Raw genomic sequence first — 19041 nt, 5'->3', positions numbered from 1 at the left:
AATCTGAGGGTCCATCACCATACATTCAAAAGGTTCTTAGGTCTAAATACATGTAAAAGTGTTAGGCATTACAGAGGCAGAGGATATTAGAGTAAAACTTATGATTATAGGAAAAGAGATGTAAAGAATTGGAATGGAGCTATCTCTTGTAAAAGAAAAAAAGTAGATCCATTATTGAGGAAGGTAAGTATGGAAGGAGTACAATATGCCAATAATAGCAAAAAGAAATTAAACAAGAAAGCAATGATAAAACAAGATTAAGAAAGTGACATCAAAATCAGTACATCCTTATGAAAATTTCAGTTTGATCTTCAGGCTTTTATGAACTTTGGTGGGACTTGTGAGCAGACAGAGAACAGACTCATAGAACAAGCCCAAGAAGCGATGATCTTCCACTGGCCCTGCCAAAACTCTCTGGATTTGTAAATATTGATGTAAGAAAGAAGAAGATTTTATGAAGTTCATTATCACCATTTCCAATCATAATTGGATTATTATTCTGTTCTCCCTTCCTACTGGGGATGGCATGCTAGGCACATTGTGTTTTTATTGTGAACAAATTCACCAAGGAACACCCTGTTTTAGGAGTACAAGATCTAAAATAGTCTTTGATTGCACTTCATGACAGATGAAGTTTTCTATTTTGAATTTCTGCAGAATTGTTCTGGGAACTGGAAAGGTGTAAGAGCACTGAGTTGATGTCATACAAAGTTCATCAGTTTTCTACTCAGGGATCCCTTTCTACCAGCCTAGATAGACACAGCATTAAATCATGAGGTTCAACAAATTATTCCCTTAAAAGCAGGTTTAAACTTTCATGGTCTTGTCATGGCACCTTCACATGCACTGAGACTTTTATCTGAGCCCATAGACTCTGCAGAAAGCCCAAGCATATATCTTAGTTTAACTTGGATTCATTTATCACTGGACATGGGAAGGAAATGCCCATCAAAGGACCCAGAGGCCTACAGGAAATATTATTTGCATGCATCCTCTGCCCACGTGGTTGTTAAACTATTCTCAACCAGTGTTGGAGACCCACAGCCATAAGGGCAGCTTCATATAAAATCATATGTCAGGCCAAACACCACAATTAACTGTGGCAAGACTTTACTGCAATTTATGGATAAAAATATGTGGCAGCTCCTCACAGGAGACTGCTGTAAGGGAGAACCTCATCACTACACTGGAATTAAATACTGACAATGTGTTTTATATAGATATATAGAATGTATCTAATATATTTAAATACTGACTTAATTCTGACAGCTGAGCAGAGAGCAAGCTACAGTGGCAAATTCTGAAAAACCTATATATGTCTGTGCTCCATAAGACAAGGACGCATTAAAATAACCATGAAAAAAGTTTGGAGAACTATTAGTGCCTTTGTTATCTTTTTCCAGACTGTCAGACGTCTCAGCACATCAGGATTCCATTTCTCAAGCAATCCTAAACATCAGGGAAAAACACTGAAACTAGTTGGTGATGGCAATATTAAGAATAAAGCTGCAAGGCCCATTCTCAGAGTAGGGAAGAACATGGCACATACACTGTCACTGACAGTCATATTGAGTTGAATCTGTCACCAGAGACAAGGGACATAACACAGACAATGTGAAGCACCGTCCCCACAGCCTTTGAAGATTCAGACACTACTGGAAACAATTTTACAGGTCTATTTAGATAAGGCTCATGCTAACTTATGTTTTATTCTTGCCTCATGCTGAGGACAATGATTGGCAGAGCTCTGCTTGCAGATCTCTATCCCTTCCTGTCTTAGAAGGAAGGGATAAGTTCCTTACTGCTCTCAGGGGGATTGTTAAACATGGACGTAGTGTTTGCTAGACATGAGATATGATCAACACATCTCTTATTGCTTTGAATGATATCTCCAGAAGCCAGCATGTTCATTGAAACCAGTGTCAAACAAAGAGCCTGTAGCTGAGGGCTGCAAAGGTACAGAATAACATTAAATTCTTGAAGAATGAGGGTGAAATGTGCTTTTTTGTAGACGGTGTACATCTGTGTCATTTTGTCACTTTGTGAGCTACATCCTTTTTTCACATCTTCCACAAAAGCCATACATCTCATCTCTGACATCTCTAGTTTCATTGTCTTGTCAACTCATTTTTCTCAGTCCTCATGCACCATTTAGCCCTATCTCCAGCTTCCTCATGTCTCCTTATGCTACATTATTTTTCTCATTTTATTGCATATTTTTCTTATATTTTGGCAGGACAGACATCTGAAATCCAGGCACAGCAGAATTCTGTATCTTTCATGCTCTGCAGTTCTGCTTTGACTCTTCAGTCCTTTTTCCTGTTTGTTGCATTTCTGTGGTTTGCATCCCTCTTTTGTTTCAGTTGTACACAGCTGGAGGTAAAACCAGGCACAATGGACAGGAGGCTCCTATAGTGTCAATTATGAGCTTCTGTGTTGTTGCATAAGAGTCTGTGTGGCCTTGCTTGGTTGCTCCATCTTGTCAAGTGAGCAGCACAGTGATGCTCACAGCAGTTAATGTACTTAATAATTCCCCATAATAATAAAGTTCACACCAACCTTATTTGTGATTATTCAGAAAGCTTCACCCATTCACACTAAGAATTATTCCTAGCGTAAGGGGAGACTTGGGTATCCAAGAGCCAGGGATCAAAAAAGGCAGGCAGAAAGAGGGAGTTTGTCTCTTATTTGAAAGGAAACAGAACTAAAGTTTCAAATCATGGAGGACATAAATACTAGATTTAAAACTGCTGTCAAAACCCATGTATGAGCATTCAGCAACATTCGAAACTGACATTTTCCTCTTTGTTTGCCAAAGAGTTACAGAGCTCCTATCAAACTCATAATCTGATATTAAAACCCTCTCTTGAGCCATAAGAGAAATAATTTAAAGCCCCCTTTGAAAAGTCTGGAGTCCAGGCTTCTGAACAGTAGGGTGGCATGTAATAGTTGGCTATAGGTAACTATGTCTCACAGAATAAATTTGTTACCATTAAGACTCTTCAAGCTTCTAAAAGGACTAGGTGGTATATAAACATTTGGGCTCTCTAAATGCTGTACAACCATGGAGTTTAATAAGGTGACATAAACCTGTCTTCTTGCAATATGACATTTCCAAACATCTCAAGTCAGGGCGCCCTGAAATCACCTAAATTGTTCAGGGTTCAGTGAATAGGTAGTCAGACATGAGTTAATTAGGATTCTACAGTGCTTGGAAAGTCTTTTATACCATGCAAAACAGAAGTCTTTCTATTGTTTCATCATGGTGTTTTTTCCATTTCACATTTCTTTATTGCTAGATATTGCACACATTTAGCTTGGTGTTCATCTAGTCAATCACTGTATCCCTTTTTTTCAGCCCTTGATTTTTAGGTTCTTAGTAGAGCAGACATCTGTTTCCACCAGATAAGAAATCATTCCCTTTCTGAGGCTCAGATGTAATAGAGCTTCCATAGATACTTTTTATAAGTCCATATTAACATGTGCAAAATATCCTCATTCTTTTTTAAAATTATTTTTCAGTTGCTGTTGTCTTGCATCTCAGAGGTGACAAAATCCAACAGAAATGCCTGGACTACCACATACCATTTTGTTAGATTCCTACTGCACAACCAAATTTTCTACCAGAAACGACATGCAGATCCTGTAGTTTCATACATAGGAACCTTCTAGCATTTGTGATTCTGGTCTCTATACATTAGTGTTGTATTTCTTCAGTCCATCCAGAACCAAGTCTTTGCAGGGTTATCTCAGCTGTTTGTAATCCTGTTGCTAAAGGAATATGGAAAATGGGAAAATATGAAAAAAGCACTGATCATCAACAGGACTGATTGTTTTCTGTCAGTGACCATCAAATCAAATCAGAGCTTAAAAGAATGAACAATTTGTTACTCTACAGTAAATGGAAATCCTTGACATCACTTTGCCATGCAGCCACCATGATCTCCACTGACTCCTTACTTAAGTAGAGCCCCTCTGAGATTTCTTGTTAATGAAGAACAGAGAATCTATTTGGGATGCTCCACCAGTGATTGGTCCCATATTAAAGGATGATTTCCTACAGTCTGTAGTGGAAAATACCTAAGATTGCAATCAGTAAGTACAGTTAGCAAGTAGCTCAGCTCAGCTTGAGAGTGATTAGAGCAAAAAGCATTGAAAATAGAGAGAAACAGTTTTCACGCAGTAAAGAGAGTAGGTGACAGATACAGACATTTCTTTATCCAATCAAGAAAACTGCAGCAAGAAAACAGGAAGAATGAAGGAATAGCTTGCTCAGTCATGAGTTTTTATAAACATTTAAGGCAATTCCAGCATCCAAAAATGAATGAAGGATTTACCAGTTTAATCTTTAATTTCTGATAGAGCATACTTCAGAATCCTATTTTAGATTGAAAAGAAGGAACAAGACTGACATACTGCTGAGTGACTCATGAAAATCCTCAGGTTCTCCAGGTCCTAAAAAGCAGTGAAATCTTATGTTCAGAATATTGGAGGAAAGTGGATATTGCTGCTGGGAAGCCTCTTTGCAAGTCTACTCTAATCACAGCAAACACAAAGGTAGGGGAAGCAGTGATAGGTCCTAAGAGACAGAAAGGTCTTCTCCATGTGGTGTGCTGGCACAACAGGGACTCAGCTGCTGAACCCTTGACATGAGTGAGGGCTTGAGAAGGCTCTGAAAATTTGGAATTTATATAATACTAATATTTGGAATAATCCCACACATCAGGGACAGAAGTACACTCCAGGAAAATACAGTACTCCACCAGCAGCAGCTTGACTAAGGTTTTGTGCATACATCTGGAAGACAAATGCCCACAGAGTGATTCATGCTAGTTAGGCAGCCCATCTTTTCTACATAAGTAGCACTTACTCTTAAAAACTGCAGCATACCTGGCTTACTTTCTGCAGTGATATAAATCTTACCTTCATAATAAGCATTCAGTAAATGTCAACACTGTCATTTCAATGGAACAAAAAGATAAAGACATTCTTAGTCCCATCCATTTATTCTGTGATTTGTGATCCATCTAAACAGTACAGGAAGATGTTAGCTATGCTTTCCCACTGAACTGGATGTCCCTTTGGGGTAATCTAACTCACACTCCAATTCCCTACTACATACATCTCTGCCCAACCTCACTTGTGGAGAGACTAGGTGTGATTGATCTAAGCTCAGAGAATTCAACTGGGATACTCAAGCATATGAGCTGGATGCCAGCCTGTGGCAAGAGGAGCTCAGTTCTGGGTTAGTGTAATTGGCAGAACTCAAGGAAGAATATATTGACATGCAGACATAAAGCTGATCAACATTCTACTGTCTGCACAACAAAGAAATGCAAACCGAGGCCCTTGGGGATCCTGAATATATTTTGACAGAATAAAAGCTTAATAAATCAAGAGCAAATTAACTGTAGGTGAACTATTATTCAGCATTTCTCCAAAAATCTGTGTGTGTTTTTAAGAATTTGTTTGCAGAAAGATAAGGATAAAGAGTATTCCTCTCACACACTTAATTAAAATCCTTCTTACAAAAATGTATCCAGTTTGGCACATTCAAAGCATCCTTCTAACTCTATGCCTAGTAGCAAAATCTTTCAAGCCAGCTGTGAAAAAAAAACAAGTTAATAATCATGATAAAAATAGTTAAGTATTAAATTTTAAGACTAAAATACTTAGTTGGCAGGCAGGCATCTTATTTAAATCTGAGTTTATGGAATATTTATGAAGGTTTTCAGGTCTAAAAAATTAATTAACCCTAACTTAAAAATTAAGAATCAAGTGTTAGAAAACAAATGAGCACACCACATGATGCTGCTCTGTTAATTAAAACAATTTGTCCAGCAACAAGAGTGACATAGGCATTGACTTCTCTTCTGTGTTTTCCCGAATCATGACAAGTGGAAACTGGGAGAGGTCATCTCTAAGGGTAAAAGGATAGATATGAGGCCCATTGCTATGGCCCACCAGCCTAGTATCCTCATTCCTACAAGGACAAGTAAAGGATGCTTAGAAAAGAAATGTAGGACAAGTATGAAATGATTCTTCACTGCATATAACATCCAAGACACTGTCAGTCAGGAGTTTATATATTTTTCTATGCTAGAACTCAGCGTTAGGCCTATTTTTAACCACTTATTTGAATGTACTCATGCTTTTGACATTCCAGATATAATATGTCAATGGATTCCAAGTTAAAGTGCCTGCACTGTTTGGAAAAAATCTCCTTTTTTTTGTTTGTAGTTACAATATAATAGCCTTACTTCATCATTGTGCATATCATTCTTTATTCTATTGATCTATATCATGTACTGAACCTGATCAGTCTATTTCACCTTGCATCAAAAGGGAACTGTTCTTTACCCCTGACCAGCCTCACTGGCCTCCTCCAAACCATTTCTGAATGTATCACATTCATCTGGAGGCGGAAGCACCAGAACAATTTGCAGTTTTCAGGATATTGGTGCTCCTAAATGACACAGCAATGGCTTCTCCTTTATTCTCCTCTTTCCCCCTAACAGCTGGTATTCTGTTTGGGTTTTTGGCTGTGCTGACATTTTCAGCATACTGAGCTAAGCACAAGGACAGCGGGATCTGTGTTTTCAGCAGTGATGGTTGTTTTAGAGTGATGGAGTACATCATTTTCCACATGTACTATACTTGGTGCTTAGCACTCAGCACCACTGGACTTCATGTGCTTTAGGACACAGGACTGTGCCATCTTTTTTTAGAGATTTTAAGTCTAGATATTAGAATACTGCATGGTAATGTGCTGTCTGCAAATCCTATCACCTCTTCCCCACACCATTTGCAAGTGTGCTGAACAGAATAATCACTGTGGTAAAGTCTTTTGATTGTGAAAATTGACCACTTATTTAAAGCATTTTTCCCCTAGAATTTAATCTCCTGCTTAGAAGACCCAATTCTTTTCCATCCCACAGCAGAGCCTCTATTGAAGACTTTACTATTAAAAGCTTTCTGAAAATGTCAGTATACTAACCAGATCACATTAATCTATATAGTCATTGAGAGCTCCAGTGACCTGCAATAGATCTGTGAGGAATGGCTTCCCTCTACAATAGCCACACTGACCCTTTCCCACTATATCATCATTATCCATGTGCCAGCTAAGCCTCACCATCCTTATTGCTTCCTTACATCTGCTCAATTGAACATGAGACTCACTTGGTTACTTTCCATGACCATTCTTAAAGACTGGTGTCACACTTGCCACTTCCCATTCCTTTGAAATTCAGCAATTTACTGACTTAAGCAGTATCCTATAGCTACCAGTTGAACAGCTTCATATCCAAATTCCTTTAGAACTGAGGATAAAAGTCATCTGCTTCTGGTGGTGTCTCACTATCCGTTTCATCGGTCTGTTATAAAATCTTTGCCACAGACCCTGCTGTTGGAGTCAGTTCCTCACTCAACCCTGCAGTGAGCAGACCCTCTGCAGGAGTTTTGCTGCCCTCCTCTTCAGTGAAAATTGAAGAAAAGAATTAATCTGTTTTCTTCAGTCTTTTCTACCTTGTGCCCAAACTATCTTTTGAGATCTGACAGACTCCATGCCTATGGTATGCTTGAAAATGTCTTCTTAGAGCTTAATTTCAGCATTTTTCCTCCTCAAAATGTTTTTGTAATTTCATCTTTATCTTGTTGGAGTTTATGCTCTTTTCTCTTTTGCTGTGTAGATGCAACTTTGGATGAAGGAATCTCCATTCTCAGGTTTCTCTGTAGGATCTATAAAATCAGCTTGTCAGACCTTGAATTTGCTTTGCTTTTGCCTGATAAGAACTGCCTGAGACCACCAAGAAGATACCAGAAACCTTTCTTCTTTCTTTTCATAGTCTCTATTGGTTCCCATCCCTGACTGTAATGGTGAAGTAGATGTTATTAATATTACATTATGCTACAATGAGTTATCCTACCTCTGTTTTGAAAAAGTAATAGTGTATCAAATACAGTAAGGCAATGCATTTTCTTTTTCTCTTTGAGGCTTTATTTCACATATACATGGATTATTTTGCAGCAATGTTGTGAAAGGCATCAAGTGTGCTGTAGTACCAGAAATCCACTTTGCTGTCTTTTCATGACTGAAAACTCCACTTTTCCCTCTTGCACTCCCCACTCTTTGCAGACAATCAGGCATGCACATTTTTCTGCTTTCCGAGCTCTCTTTCTCAAATAGCACTACCATTTCTTTCTCTCTCAGGTAAAGGTGAAAAAGTAAAAAGAAAAAAGCTAGAGCTCCTGCTGAGGAGTGTGAAGGCCTTTTCTTGCTCTGCACCATGTCCTATGTCCCTTCTTTCCCCGTTCTTTTGGGCAGGAGTCAAGACCACCTCTCTGTGGGAACAAAGGGCCTGGCATTTCCAGGGGTAAGAAGCCCCAGCTGCTTAAATAGCTGGTTGGGCACAGAAAAAAAGACTTTTTCATTCCAAATTTTATGTGGTTGGTTCAAAAGTAGCATGGGACATGTTATTGTAATTCCCCCAAAGAGAAATACCATGTCTCCTGCTGAGACATCCAAGCTCACATACCTAAAATGCACTGGAGGGAGTCCAAGATTGCCAAAGCCCCACAGCTTTGCTCAGGCTGCGTATTACACCTGGGATTTCCAGGCAGCACACATTCTCTGCTGGGAGTTGATTTGCACAGCACATATCCAGCCTGTGCATAACTCCAGGCAATGATACTAGAGCTTGACAGTACTTGGAAATTCACCAAAATAGATACTCTGGAATTGCCTTTTGGTCTCCAAGTACAGATAATTTTTCAGCCTTTTGGACCAACTGACAATAACAACCACAACAAATAACATGTAAAAGTATTTCAGTTATAAAAATAGAATGCCCATATAAAAATAATTAAATGTGATTTTTCTCTTTCCTGAGGTTTAATTATAAAATGCATTAATAAAATGACAGATAGCAATGCCCTCCACACAAATCACTTGAGGCTGCTTTTATCATTAGATTTAACATAGAGTGAAAATATGCATACACAATTAATTTAATTTCATGCAACTGGGAACCATACACCTGCTTAGAGACTGTTCCTTACACTCCAACAGAGGCAAACGTACACAAGGCTCTCATCTGTAGTTTAAAAGCACACTCAAGCAAGGAAAAACCTCTTTATTACATTAAAGCTATATATGTTTCCCTTCTGGTTCACCCTGTTTCTGAAACTCTGTTTGTGTGTATGGTTGGCTTTTTTTTAACAAGACCAGTAATAATTGCTTTAAAATATGGCCAGAACAAAGGCTCTGCAGATAAATCCACATATATTTGAGGCACTTTATTCTAATGACTCGGAGAAGCTTTACAATTTTCTTTCCAATTAACCTATCAATAGTGATGTTACTTAAACATTCCTTAGGAATATTATCTTCTCATTATTGCCAGAAACATGTTGCCCAATTTTATAGCTCAGTTGTTCTTACACATGGATGGCGCATCTGAATTAACTTGAACTGAAACAGATTTTGTAAAGAAACACTTTCCATACACAAAAATTACCTTCATAATTGCATTGAAACAAATTTCAAAACATTAAGGGGGTGAAGCATTCAGGGTTTACTTTGTGCTTGCACATGTAAGAATATAATAGAGGAGCGTTCTGCTTACCAAGTGGCATTGGGTTAGGAGGAGAACCGGTGCGTTTGGGTAGGCATTTTTCCCAAACAGCACGGAAACTCAGCGGTGGCCATATTCTTCAGGAAGAAAGAAACACAATGCAAAATCAATGTATATAAAATTTCCAGATTCATTGCTGCAAAGATTAGGTTTCTTCAGAATAAATACAGCTTGGGCTGTATTAAGCTTAAGCTGCTGAGAACACCTGGAGGACATAGAGGTCGATTACTCCTGCTTTGTAGTCTTTGCTGAAGACCACCAGGAAGGTTAAAAACCAGAGCTGATGCCAGCCTGGGGAGTGTCCCACATGCAGGGCTTGCCTGTTGGGATGGGAAAGGGTACATCTGTCTGTTTCACATGCTTAAAGGAACAGGAAGAACTGGGAAAAAAGAGATTCTACTGCCTGATGAGAATGTGGAGATGGCTGAAATATTCAGTGTTTTCTCTGTATCAGTCTCCATTGAGATGTTCACAAAAACATAAACAAAGAAATTAGTATAAATCAGAATAAGGAGAAAACTGCTTAAAGCATAGTTAGATTCAAGTTTGCAGAACTTATTGATGTTCATGTATGCTCAATGACTAAAGTAAGTAAATTTATAGATTGTTAGCAATTATGTCTAAGAATTCATGGAGCACAAGAAAGTTAGACTGGAGAAACTAAAACATATACCCTATTTTTAAAGTCAAATAAAAAAAAATTCCTTTAATTTTTATGCTCAGAAATAATCTGTGACAAGTTACCAAAAAGTCAAGTTCACTGGCATGTGACTTGTGGAAAGTAAATCTTGTCACACCAGACTAATTTTTCTTTCTTATGTCTGATTTTCATTCTTATTTCTATGTGGAAAAAGAAGGAGGGGAATGTACAATCTTCCTTTAACCTTTCAACACTACCTTCTATGAAATTCACATTAAAAGGTTGAGGCCCTAGGTGGAATCTCTTTTAACATGGTTACTGACAATAATTCCTCTGAAAGGCTGCTCTGAATGATTTGCTCCTTAATAGTAATTACAAATGTAGTTCTGAGGTGTCTGGAATGAAACCAGCTCAGTTCAATATTCCATTAATAATTGGAGACCTACTGATAATTAATAAAATAAATTTGCTGATGCCACTATGTCACTATTCATAGGGAGTTTAAAAAGACTTTAAGAAACAGACTGTTTCAAAATAAAAATTTCATAGTAAAGCAGTCAATCTGATAAAAGTCACAGAGGTGCAAGTGCTCAGTTTAGGGCAGAGAAATCAGATGCACAATGGTAAATGTGAGGTAACTGCTCAGAATCCCAACTGACCACGGGTTGCAAATCTGATGTATTACAAAAAGGCAAGGAATTTGTTCTGTGAACATTATTATTAGTAAATGTGGAAAGAATGATATCATTTTTATCTGTTCTACCTTCATAATATCTTCAGTTTAGACACTGTGAACAGACATGGAAGGATCCAGAAGTGTAGAGAAATGCTGTGTGGTATAAACTGCAGGAATCATCTTTTGATCCTAAAAAGAGAAATCAGGATCTCATGTAACAGACACTGATTTTATGCTTGCAATTACCTCTGGCCTCACCTTGGTGTATCTTCAATATGCGGGTATATCTAAGATTCTCTTTAAAAATCACTGGATTTAGAAAAGATAGAAATAGCTCCACAAATCTAAAAATTGATTCCATAATAGAAAAGTTGAGGGAGAAAGCATATTTGAATGCCTGGACAAAGAGAAAGCAGGGTTTTGTCCCATATCAACCATAAGAAAATCTACATCATGGAGGGAAAGGAAAGTTATCAAGGTTTTACTGCAGGAAAAGAACAAGAATTCTACCTTACTTACACATGGGGAGCCACTCCTCAGCCAAGGTTTTCTCTTTTGTGTGAATTTCCAGATATGAGTGCAAAGTCTAATTGAAGCTTTTCTCGAGGTAGGAGTATTGACAACTTTTCTTTGTTGTTTTCTCATCTAATCAGAGCTGGGCTTGTGCTGCAAAGGCAGTATAATTCAGCTGTACATCAGTCAGCCACAAAACAAAAAAGCAAGGAACACAATTCACCCATTGCTCCTGCAACTATTCATTATACCTCTGGTCTCACCCTTTCTGATGTAGATTTCAGAGCAACTAATTTTTGCAAACGTGTTTCTCTCCCCTCCTTCAGTCACATAACCAAGATGCTAGCCTTTTTTTTAAGCTTTCTCAAGTTATTTGCACATAATATTTTATAAGAAAAGGAAATATCAAATCAACTATAATATTTTATAATGAAAGAAAATACCAAATGAGCTACGTGCTGCCTACAGAGAAAAAAGTTGTGAATCCACAGAAAGACAGAAAAGGTTTCATTAGTACAAGATAGTTCCTGCATAGTGACCAGTGAAAACAGAAGGAAGGAAAACAGCAAGGGAAAAATGTGACATTAACTTAACCTTTTTACATATTAAACTGTATTAAAATCTTTCTGTCTGTCTGTTCTGGAGTGCAGAGGATTTTATTTGAAGGACTGTACATTCTCTATGCAGCTTTCAGTACTAATTTTAAAAGCTATTCATCAAGGAGTGTTAAAAACACCTCTTTCATTTGATCTAATCTGGCACTTCTCTCTAGACATGCTAACAAGAACATTTTAAATACCTTCTGCAAAATATGGTCTACCCAGGCAATGTACCACAAAAAGAAAGAACTGTCCTCAAGCATTCTGAAAATCTGACTTTACTTTTACAGGATTTCTATGGGGTTTAATTGTTTCATGACATTTAGAAACAGGTTTTCCCAAAATCATTGAATTTTGTCTGTATTTGGCCTGACTAATATCCTTGTGGGGATACTACAAATGCATCTTCTGTCTGTGTTACAGGAGTGGTAACACAGACTTTCTCTTTTTGCTCCAAGTGTGTGAACCAACTACATTCTCCAAAAGTCTAGGGGATGCAGAGAGCCCTGTGTGGCCAGACCTGGGGGAGATCTCATCATGATCCAGAGAGCACCTGTGTTGTGTGTCAGTGTGGCCTGAAGGCTGTCAGAAATATTTTAAATTTTGCACTGCGTGGTACAACCAAATGCATTCTTTATAAGTGAGAAAATCAGCTGAGGAAGAAATTTGCACTGCAAAAATTATCCTGCATAAAATAATTCTGATTTTTTTTTTCCCCACTGTTAATACTGCAGCAATTACACAGTGTAATAGCAAAGCTAATAGGTTTTATTTGGATCAATGGCTTTTTAGTTACACAAAGTATCAGCATAAATTGCATACAGGATCCTGGGACAATGCAGCTCCTCTTGACAAATATGAATTCTATGAATTCCTATTGAGACACTGCCATAGTACTTCTACTAGCATTCTTTCTGTCTCTGAGCAAAAGTAAGGACTAGATAACTTCTTGACATCCTTTCCAGTTTTCTTTGATGCTAGGAGATGTGTTGACATTTCATATTGTACACATTTATTTGGTAAATACTATATTTCAAACTCAGGCAAGAAGGAAAACCTCTGAAGGATTACACTTTGAGCTGACAGAAGTACAATTGTAGCAAAGAAAACATACAAAATAGAAGATATTTCAGTGTCCAAGGCCAGCTAAGAGCTGGTTTTGTTGAGACAGTCTTGTAAGAGGGAAAGAAAGACCTTGAAGTCTGTATGATTTCCTCTCTAGGATGTGTAGGCGTTGTTGTTTTAGTGTGGTGCAAACACACTGTGATGAAGCTGTAGGTGAAGAGTGAGGCAGGTAAGATCCTGCTGAACAAATGTGTTCCTCTGGCACTGACAAATGATTGTGCTGACCCACTCACATGAGACCCTCATGCCCTACTCTTGTCTGCCCATCACTCGGACCTGCACCTCTACCAGCACCAGATCATCCCTCCTTCTGGGTTTCACTAAGGTTGCCCTTCCAAGGGGGATAGGAGGCTTCTGCAAGACACAAATTCCAAAGGCTGTGGTGCTGCTAACACAAGGCTCACGTGTCACCTCACTGTGTTGCTTGTTCAAGGCTCTCACAAAGGGGTAGCGCAGCAGGCTGTGCAGTGCTGCTCCCTATGTTGCTCTCAGCTGTGCTGACCAGGCACAGCAGAAAGCAACTGCTCCCCTACTGAAGGAGAAGGTTTCCAGCATGGAAAGCCAGCCAAAACCAAAACGTGCAGGCTGGAGGCAAAGCCAAGGAAGTTAGGGTGGATGGGATGTGGAGACATCAGTGCCATATTTAACTGCTGTAGAAATAGAGCAGAAAAATAATAATTAAGCCAGCTCTAACTAGAAATCTGGCCAGGACATGAGTGGCAGAAATCCATAATCAGAACCCTGGAGTTCAGCTGCTCTAACTAGACAGCTCAGCCATCGGCTGTGCATACTCCCAGCAGAAAGCTCCTGTGGTAAATAGTTCAAAGTATGCTCTTTGAACTCCAGCAGACCTGCTTGTCCTGTGTCATAGCACTAACCTTTCTTTGTTTAATAGGTGCTTCATCATGACTCTTAATTTGGTGTGAAACTTTACTACCGAGGTTTGGAAAGTCAAATGATGGAAGTTTCTATTTGTGCTTTGAACCTCTCTTTTCTCTATGAAAACAGCGAGCATAACAAAGTTCTTCTCAGGCTCACACAACACTGCATGTAACAGAGTAGCACAGATAATGTTCCCGTGATTCCACCATGTCAAGCAATTCAACAAAGCCTCTTATATGCAGAAGATGTGAGCAAGTTACAAAGGCATCACACCGATTTCAGCAGAAGACAAGCAGCACTTGATATACCATATTCAGAATCCACTTTGGAGGTTATTTGATCTGCCAGTAATATTCCTCAGATAGACAGGAACAAATTTACCTTGATGTGTCTGTCTGTCATTCAAGTAACCTGTGATCCATTGAATATGTCTCTTCCTGAAACATTCATTTTACTGCAATTCTGTCTGACTCAATATTCTTCTTACCTGACAGGTAGGAGATCAAATAATTGAAATCAATGGAGAAAGCACAAGGGACATGACACATGCCAGAGCAATAGAGCTAATCAAGTCTGGTGGCAGGAGAGTGCGACTGTTGTTGAAACGTGGAACCGGCCAGGTCCCAGAATATGGTGGGTTTTCATCTTTACATTTTTAAATGTGCATGACTCTATGTAAATTAACTCTATTGCTTTTGAATTAAGTAGCAGTTGCAGATATTTATATATTGTAATTTCCTGAAGCACATTAAGTATTGGCTTAAGTGCTTACCTGTATAGGGTGGACTTACATTGAGTACATCGCTGTCATCTGCTGCCCTCCCAACACAGGCAGTGGCTTCCAAGATGTGCATTGGAGGAAGCACTACAAACCTCCTAGGGGACATCTCTGAGCGTGCTGGGAGTTGCTGATTTGCCCATAAACTCTCCTTTTCTTCCTTTATTGGAATTTCTTCCTTATTGGTACTTCTCTGCACATTTTGAGTCACAGCAGATGATCTTGTTGTCATGCAATTGAGTGGCTCAGGTGGGAACTCTAAGCATTGTCCAGAATGTACTTCTTTCTTTGACAACTTCACCCATTGTATTCTCCCTGACAAAATACATGGATGATCAATTAGAAGCCAGTTCTGAATTTAAAACATGAGATTTTCCTTGTTGTGGTGAGAAAACAGGATCCAGTCTTCTTATATTTTGTTTCAGAGGGATTTCTGTGACTTTTTAAATATTTCAAAAAGTATGAGTCATTTAGACAATATAGAAACCTTATTTCATAACTGAAATGACAAAAATTTAAAAGAAATTATCCAAAGGTAATTTCAAAGATGAAGAGTTTTTTTAAAAAACTGAAATCAGAGCTTACTGTATAGTATGGTATAACAATTTCATATATTTACATAAGTTCTATGATGTGGACCTCTGGGCCTTAAATCTCTCAGGAAAAGGGCTACTTCTTAATGAAAAGTCATTAACTTCTTTATGCTATGAGGTCCAAAACTCTATTAAACTTTTTTACTTTTACTTTTGAAGTTCCAGAATGTCTTCCCATTAGAATCAGAAATTACAGTCACATAAAAATTCAAATACTTAGGCTTAACTATAGGTTCAGGTGAGCCTTTGTTGCCAACATAAATTCAATACCTCTGTTAAAGTCAGCAGCACTGAATGTCAATTCTTTCCCAGCTGTCAATACACATGGTAATTGCACTATTTTTTTCTCTAAACAAGAGCTAATTCTATGGCTAAACCAATACTCAGGACAGTGTATGCTGCATTGTTTACAACTTTCAAGAGCTCCTGAATAAAGGCAGAAAAGATGGGCCATAGCCCACTCGTCTCATAGTAGTTAGTGATGTATACTTTTGGTGAGTAGAAACAAAGCCAAACTGGCTTTCAGGGGCTCTGATAAAATCATACTAAGACATTTAATATCAATTTTAACTAGTGTGCAATCCATTCAGAGAGACCTCAAACAGAAATTCAGGTCATCTCCAAAACTGTTTTATGGGGAGAGGTGCATCATTTTCAATGAAAGAACAAACAAACAGCCAGGACTGATGCAGTGGTAGTAATCCTTCTCAAACAGCAGAACTATATACCAGCAGTTCTCAGGTTCCTCAGAAAACAATTTAATCTAAGGTAGGTAGGTCAAAGATGATGCAGAGAAAATACATATAAACCACTAGAAATCCAGACACAGCGTTTAGAGCTAAGCAAAAGCAACAAGGTGACTTCAGAGTGTTGTTTAAAGCCAAGCTTGCCATTTGGGAAGGCATTTGTAATAATGTAATATTACAATTAATACAATAATCAGTTTTTTAAAAATGCAGATTACTGAGAAATAAAAGTTGCTACAACGAAGTGCTTTTTAATCAGACCATTTTCCAAACGGCATCTCCAGTTTACAGCTCCACACAGGAGGAGAGCTAAGTAGCTGTGCTTGAATGCCCCTTTTTCCTACTGCACTGAAAAAGGAGTAAAAGTGTTCAGGAGTTACTTCATAGTGTACACACAACCTGAAGAAAGCATCACAACAAAGGATAACATCTGCACATCTGCAGTTCTTAATCTGTGCTTTATGCAGGCAGAGAAGTGTTAGAATTGTATCCAGTCTGGAGGGGGAATGGAAGCAAAACGAGATGCCTGTTGAAATTAACTGAGATAATTAAAGTCCTCCCTAGGTCATTTCCCAACGGTGTAAGAAGTAGTTCAAGAATAAACAGAAGGCGCACCTAAATTCCAACAGCAGCCTGCCTAGGAAGTTAGAAACAGAAATTAACAAACAGAACCAATTCAAATGGGAGGCCACATCTCAAGCAGGCCAGATCTCAAGGTTAAGTCATCATGATGTGAAGAACATCTGTCAGAGATCCCCAGAAACATCTTTTCCAAATGTAAAACTGAATGCAGAGAAGATTGTGGCAGTAGGCTTGAGGACAAAATGGTCCTGAGGACAGCAGATAATCAATATTTAGTGACTCCCTCTTCCTTCAACCAGAATTTCACAGCTGAGATGTAACAAGACTAATTGGAGCTCTTTTTACTGAAATAATCATGGGGTTTTTTTAAGCAAGTACATGTCAGAACTATTTCTTATGCTCATCAGGGTCCAGCTGTGGAGAGCATCAGTGGGAAATAAGACTTAACTGAGTATAAAAATGCAAGGCTGGAGGACAGAGCTGGTATTGGGACTACAATGGTGGTGTGCAGCAGAAGCGTAGGGATAAATATAACAATAGCACAAGTGTACCAGGGTCCTCTCCTGGATATTCTCTCTCAGTCCCTGACAGGCAAAATGGTCAGGGACTTCCCAAGTCAGCTTTAGTAATGCTGTGGTAAAGACCTTTCCAACAGCAGCAACGCTCTGATTCACAGCACTACAAAGGAGAAAACTTATCTAGAGCTACCTAAACCAGCCAGCCAAGACTGTCACATTATTGTCTTCAGCCTTCAATTTCTTGATTTTCCTTGTGTTTTAAACTCCAGTGCAATGTTTCTGTTAGTACAAAATATGGTGGTATGTACTTAAGTGCAAGAAATGTCAGTGTTTGAATGATTATGTGATTGACATCTGTAAAAGCAGTGTTAAGGAAAATTCATCAATAATAAGAAAGTGATTTGTGAAAGAAAAGAACGTGTACTGAAAAGAAGAAAGCATTTAGTGAAGAAACAAAGAATGAGCTGCTGAGAGGGTGCTAAATCTCCTGAATGAGTTATGTCAGTTTATACTGCCTGGAAATCTGTCCATTTCCATTCTTGGAAAATTCTGGCTGAGCTGAAGCACTCTTCAAACCTAGGGTAAGAAATAAAGTGTGCTGCAAATGCATGATTTACCTCCATTCAGCTGCTGATTTTGCTTGAAAACAAATGCCAAAGATCCCAGCCCATTTGAGAGGCAGAAATCCCCTTGTAGCAGGCACGCTACCATCAGAATGTAAGCGAAGGAGCTCAGACATGAGTAATGCTCCAAAACTGAAGCTGATTTCACAGCAGGGTGAAATCTTTCAACAAAAGACGTGTTGAAAACAGGTGTTTTATCACCCAGCATCTCAGAACATGTTTGCTGAGGATAAGGATAGCCAGAGAAACCGTGCTTCCATGGGAGGTGAATTATCACAGCTCATCCAAACCCGAAGAACATCAGCATCATGTTTCTTAGGAAATAGTCTGCCAGCTGAGTGCTCCAGACAACCAAGTCATAGTAAGAAATCATATTAATGTGCAAGAAAGACTAAAAGTACTGCTGGGAATCCTGATCCCAAAAAGCACTTAATGCCTGGGAAGTCTGGCTGCAGAAAGTGTGAGGTTTCATTCATGTCACAGGACACAAAACCCAGAGTCATCACTGCAGAACTGAGCACTTCTCCAACCAGCATTAAAAACAATGTGAATAAAGTGACAGATCAAGACATTTCTTGTACTGGCTGCTTAATTTCCCATATGTGCACCTACCTAAGGGGTTACTGACTTCAGCAGGAGCTACTGGGTGTGCAGCAGCTCTAAAAATCTGCCGGTTCACACCGTGGGAGCCTCATTACAGATGCTAATGTATTTCAGGCCTTAGCCATAGCTATAGAAACACCATGAGAAGGACATGTACTTTGCATAGCCAAACACTGGGATGAAGTATCATCCTCAAAGGCAAAATGCAGGAAAGCTGTTCACAAAATCCCAAAATGGTAACATTCAAGAGGAAGTAAAGCTGACAAATCAATCCCTCTATCCAGCTGTGAGTTCTGCAAAAAGCAGGTTACATCTAATGACTGATCAGCCCCAGAAAACTACAGTTCTTTGTGGGAACACCTAGTCCCTCCTCTAGATGTGTTTGGAGGAAATTTCCTAGGAAAGCCTGTGGTGTTTCACTCTCAGTCCCAGCAGTCCTGGCAGCTTGTTTTTTCTGGCTAACTGCTCCTGGCCTTTCCTGACTGGAGATTTTATTACTCACAGTACATTAAAATATATAAGTTCCTA

At 38.8% G+C, this 19041-nt stretch overlaps 1 protein-coding gene across 1 annotated transcript in view; it reads left to right on the top strand.

The window, feature by feature from the left end:
* Positions 1–19041, top strand: part of MAGI2 (membrane associated guanylate kinase, WW and PDZ domain containing 2) — a 701810-nt gene that overhangs the window by 663477 nt on the left and 19292 nt on the right. Inside the window, exon 22 of the mRNA XM_053977427.1 lies at positions 14565–14703. Coding sequence (XP_053833402.1) covers positions 14565–14703 — 139 coding nt within the window. The remainder of the gene's footprint in view (positions 1–14564; positions 14704–19041) is intronic.

The sequence above is a fragment of the Vidua macroura genome, chromosome 5 (genome assembly GCF_024509145.1).
Source record: "Vidua macroura isolate BioBank_ID:100142 chromosome 5, ASM2450914v1, whole genome shotgun sequence".
Classification (NCBI taxonomy): Eukaryota; Metazoa; Chordata; class Aves; order Passeriformes; family Viduidae; genus Vidua; species Vidua macroura.
This window is presented reverse-complemented; position numbering and strand designations above follow the sequence as displayed.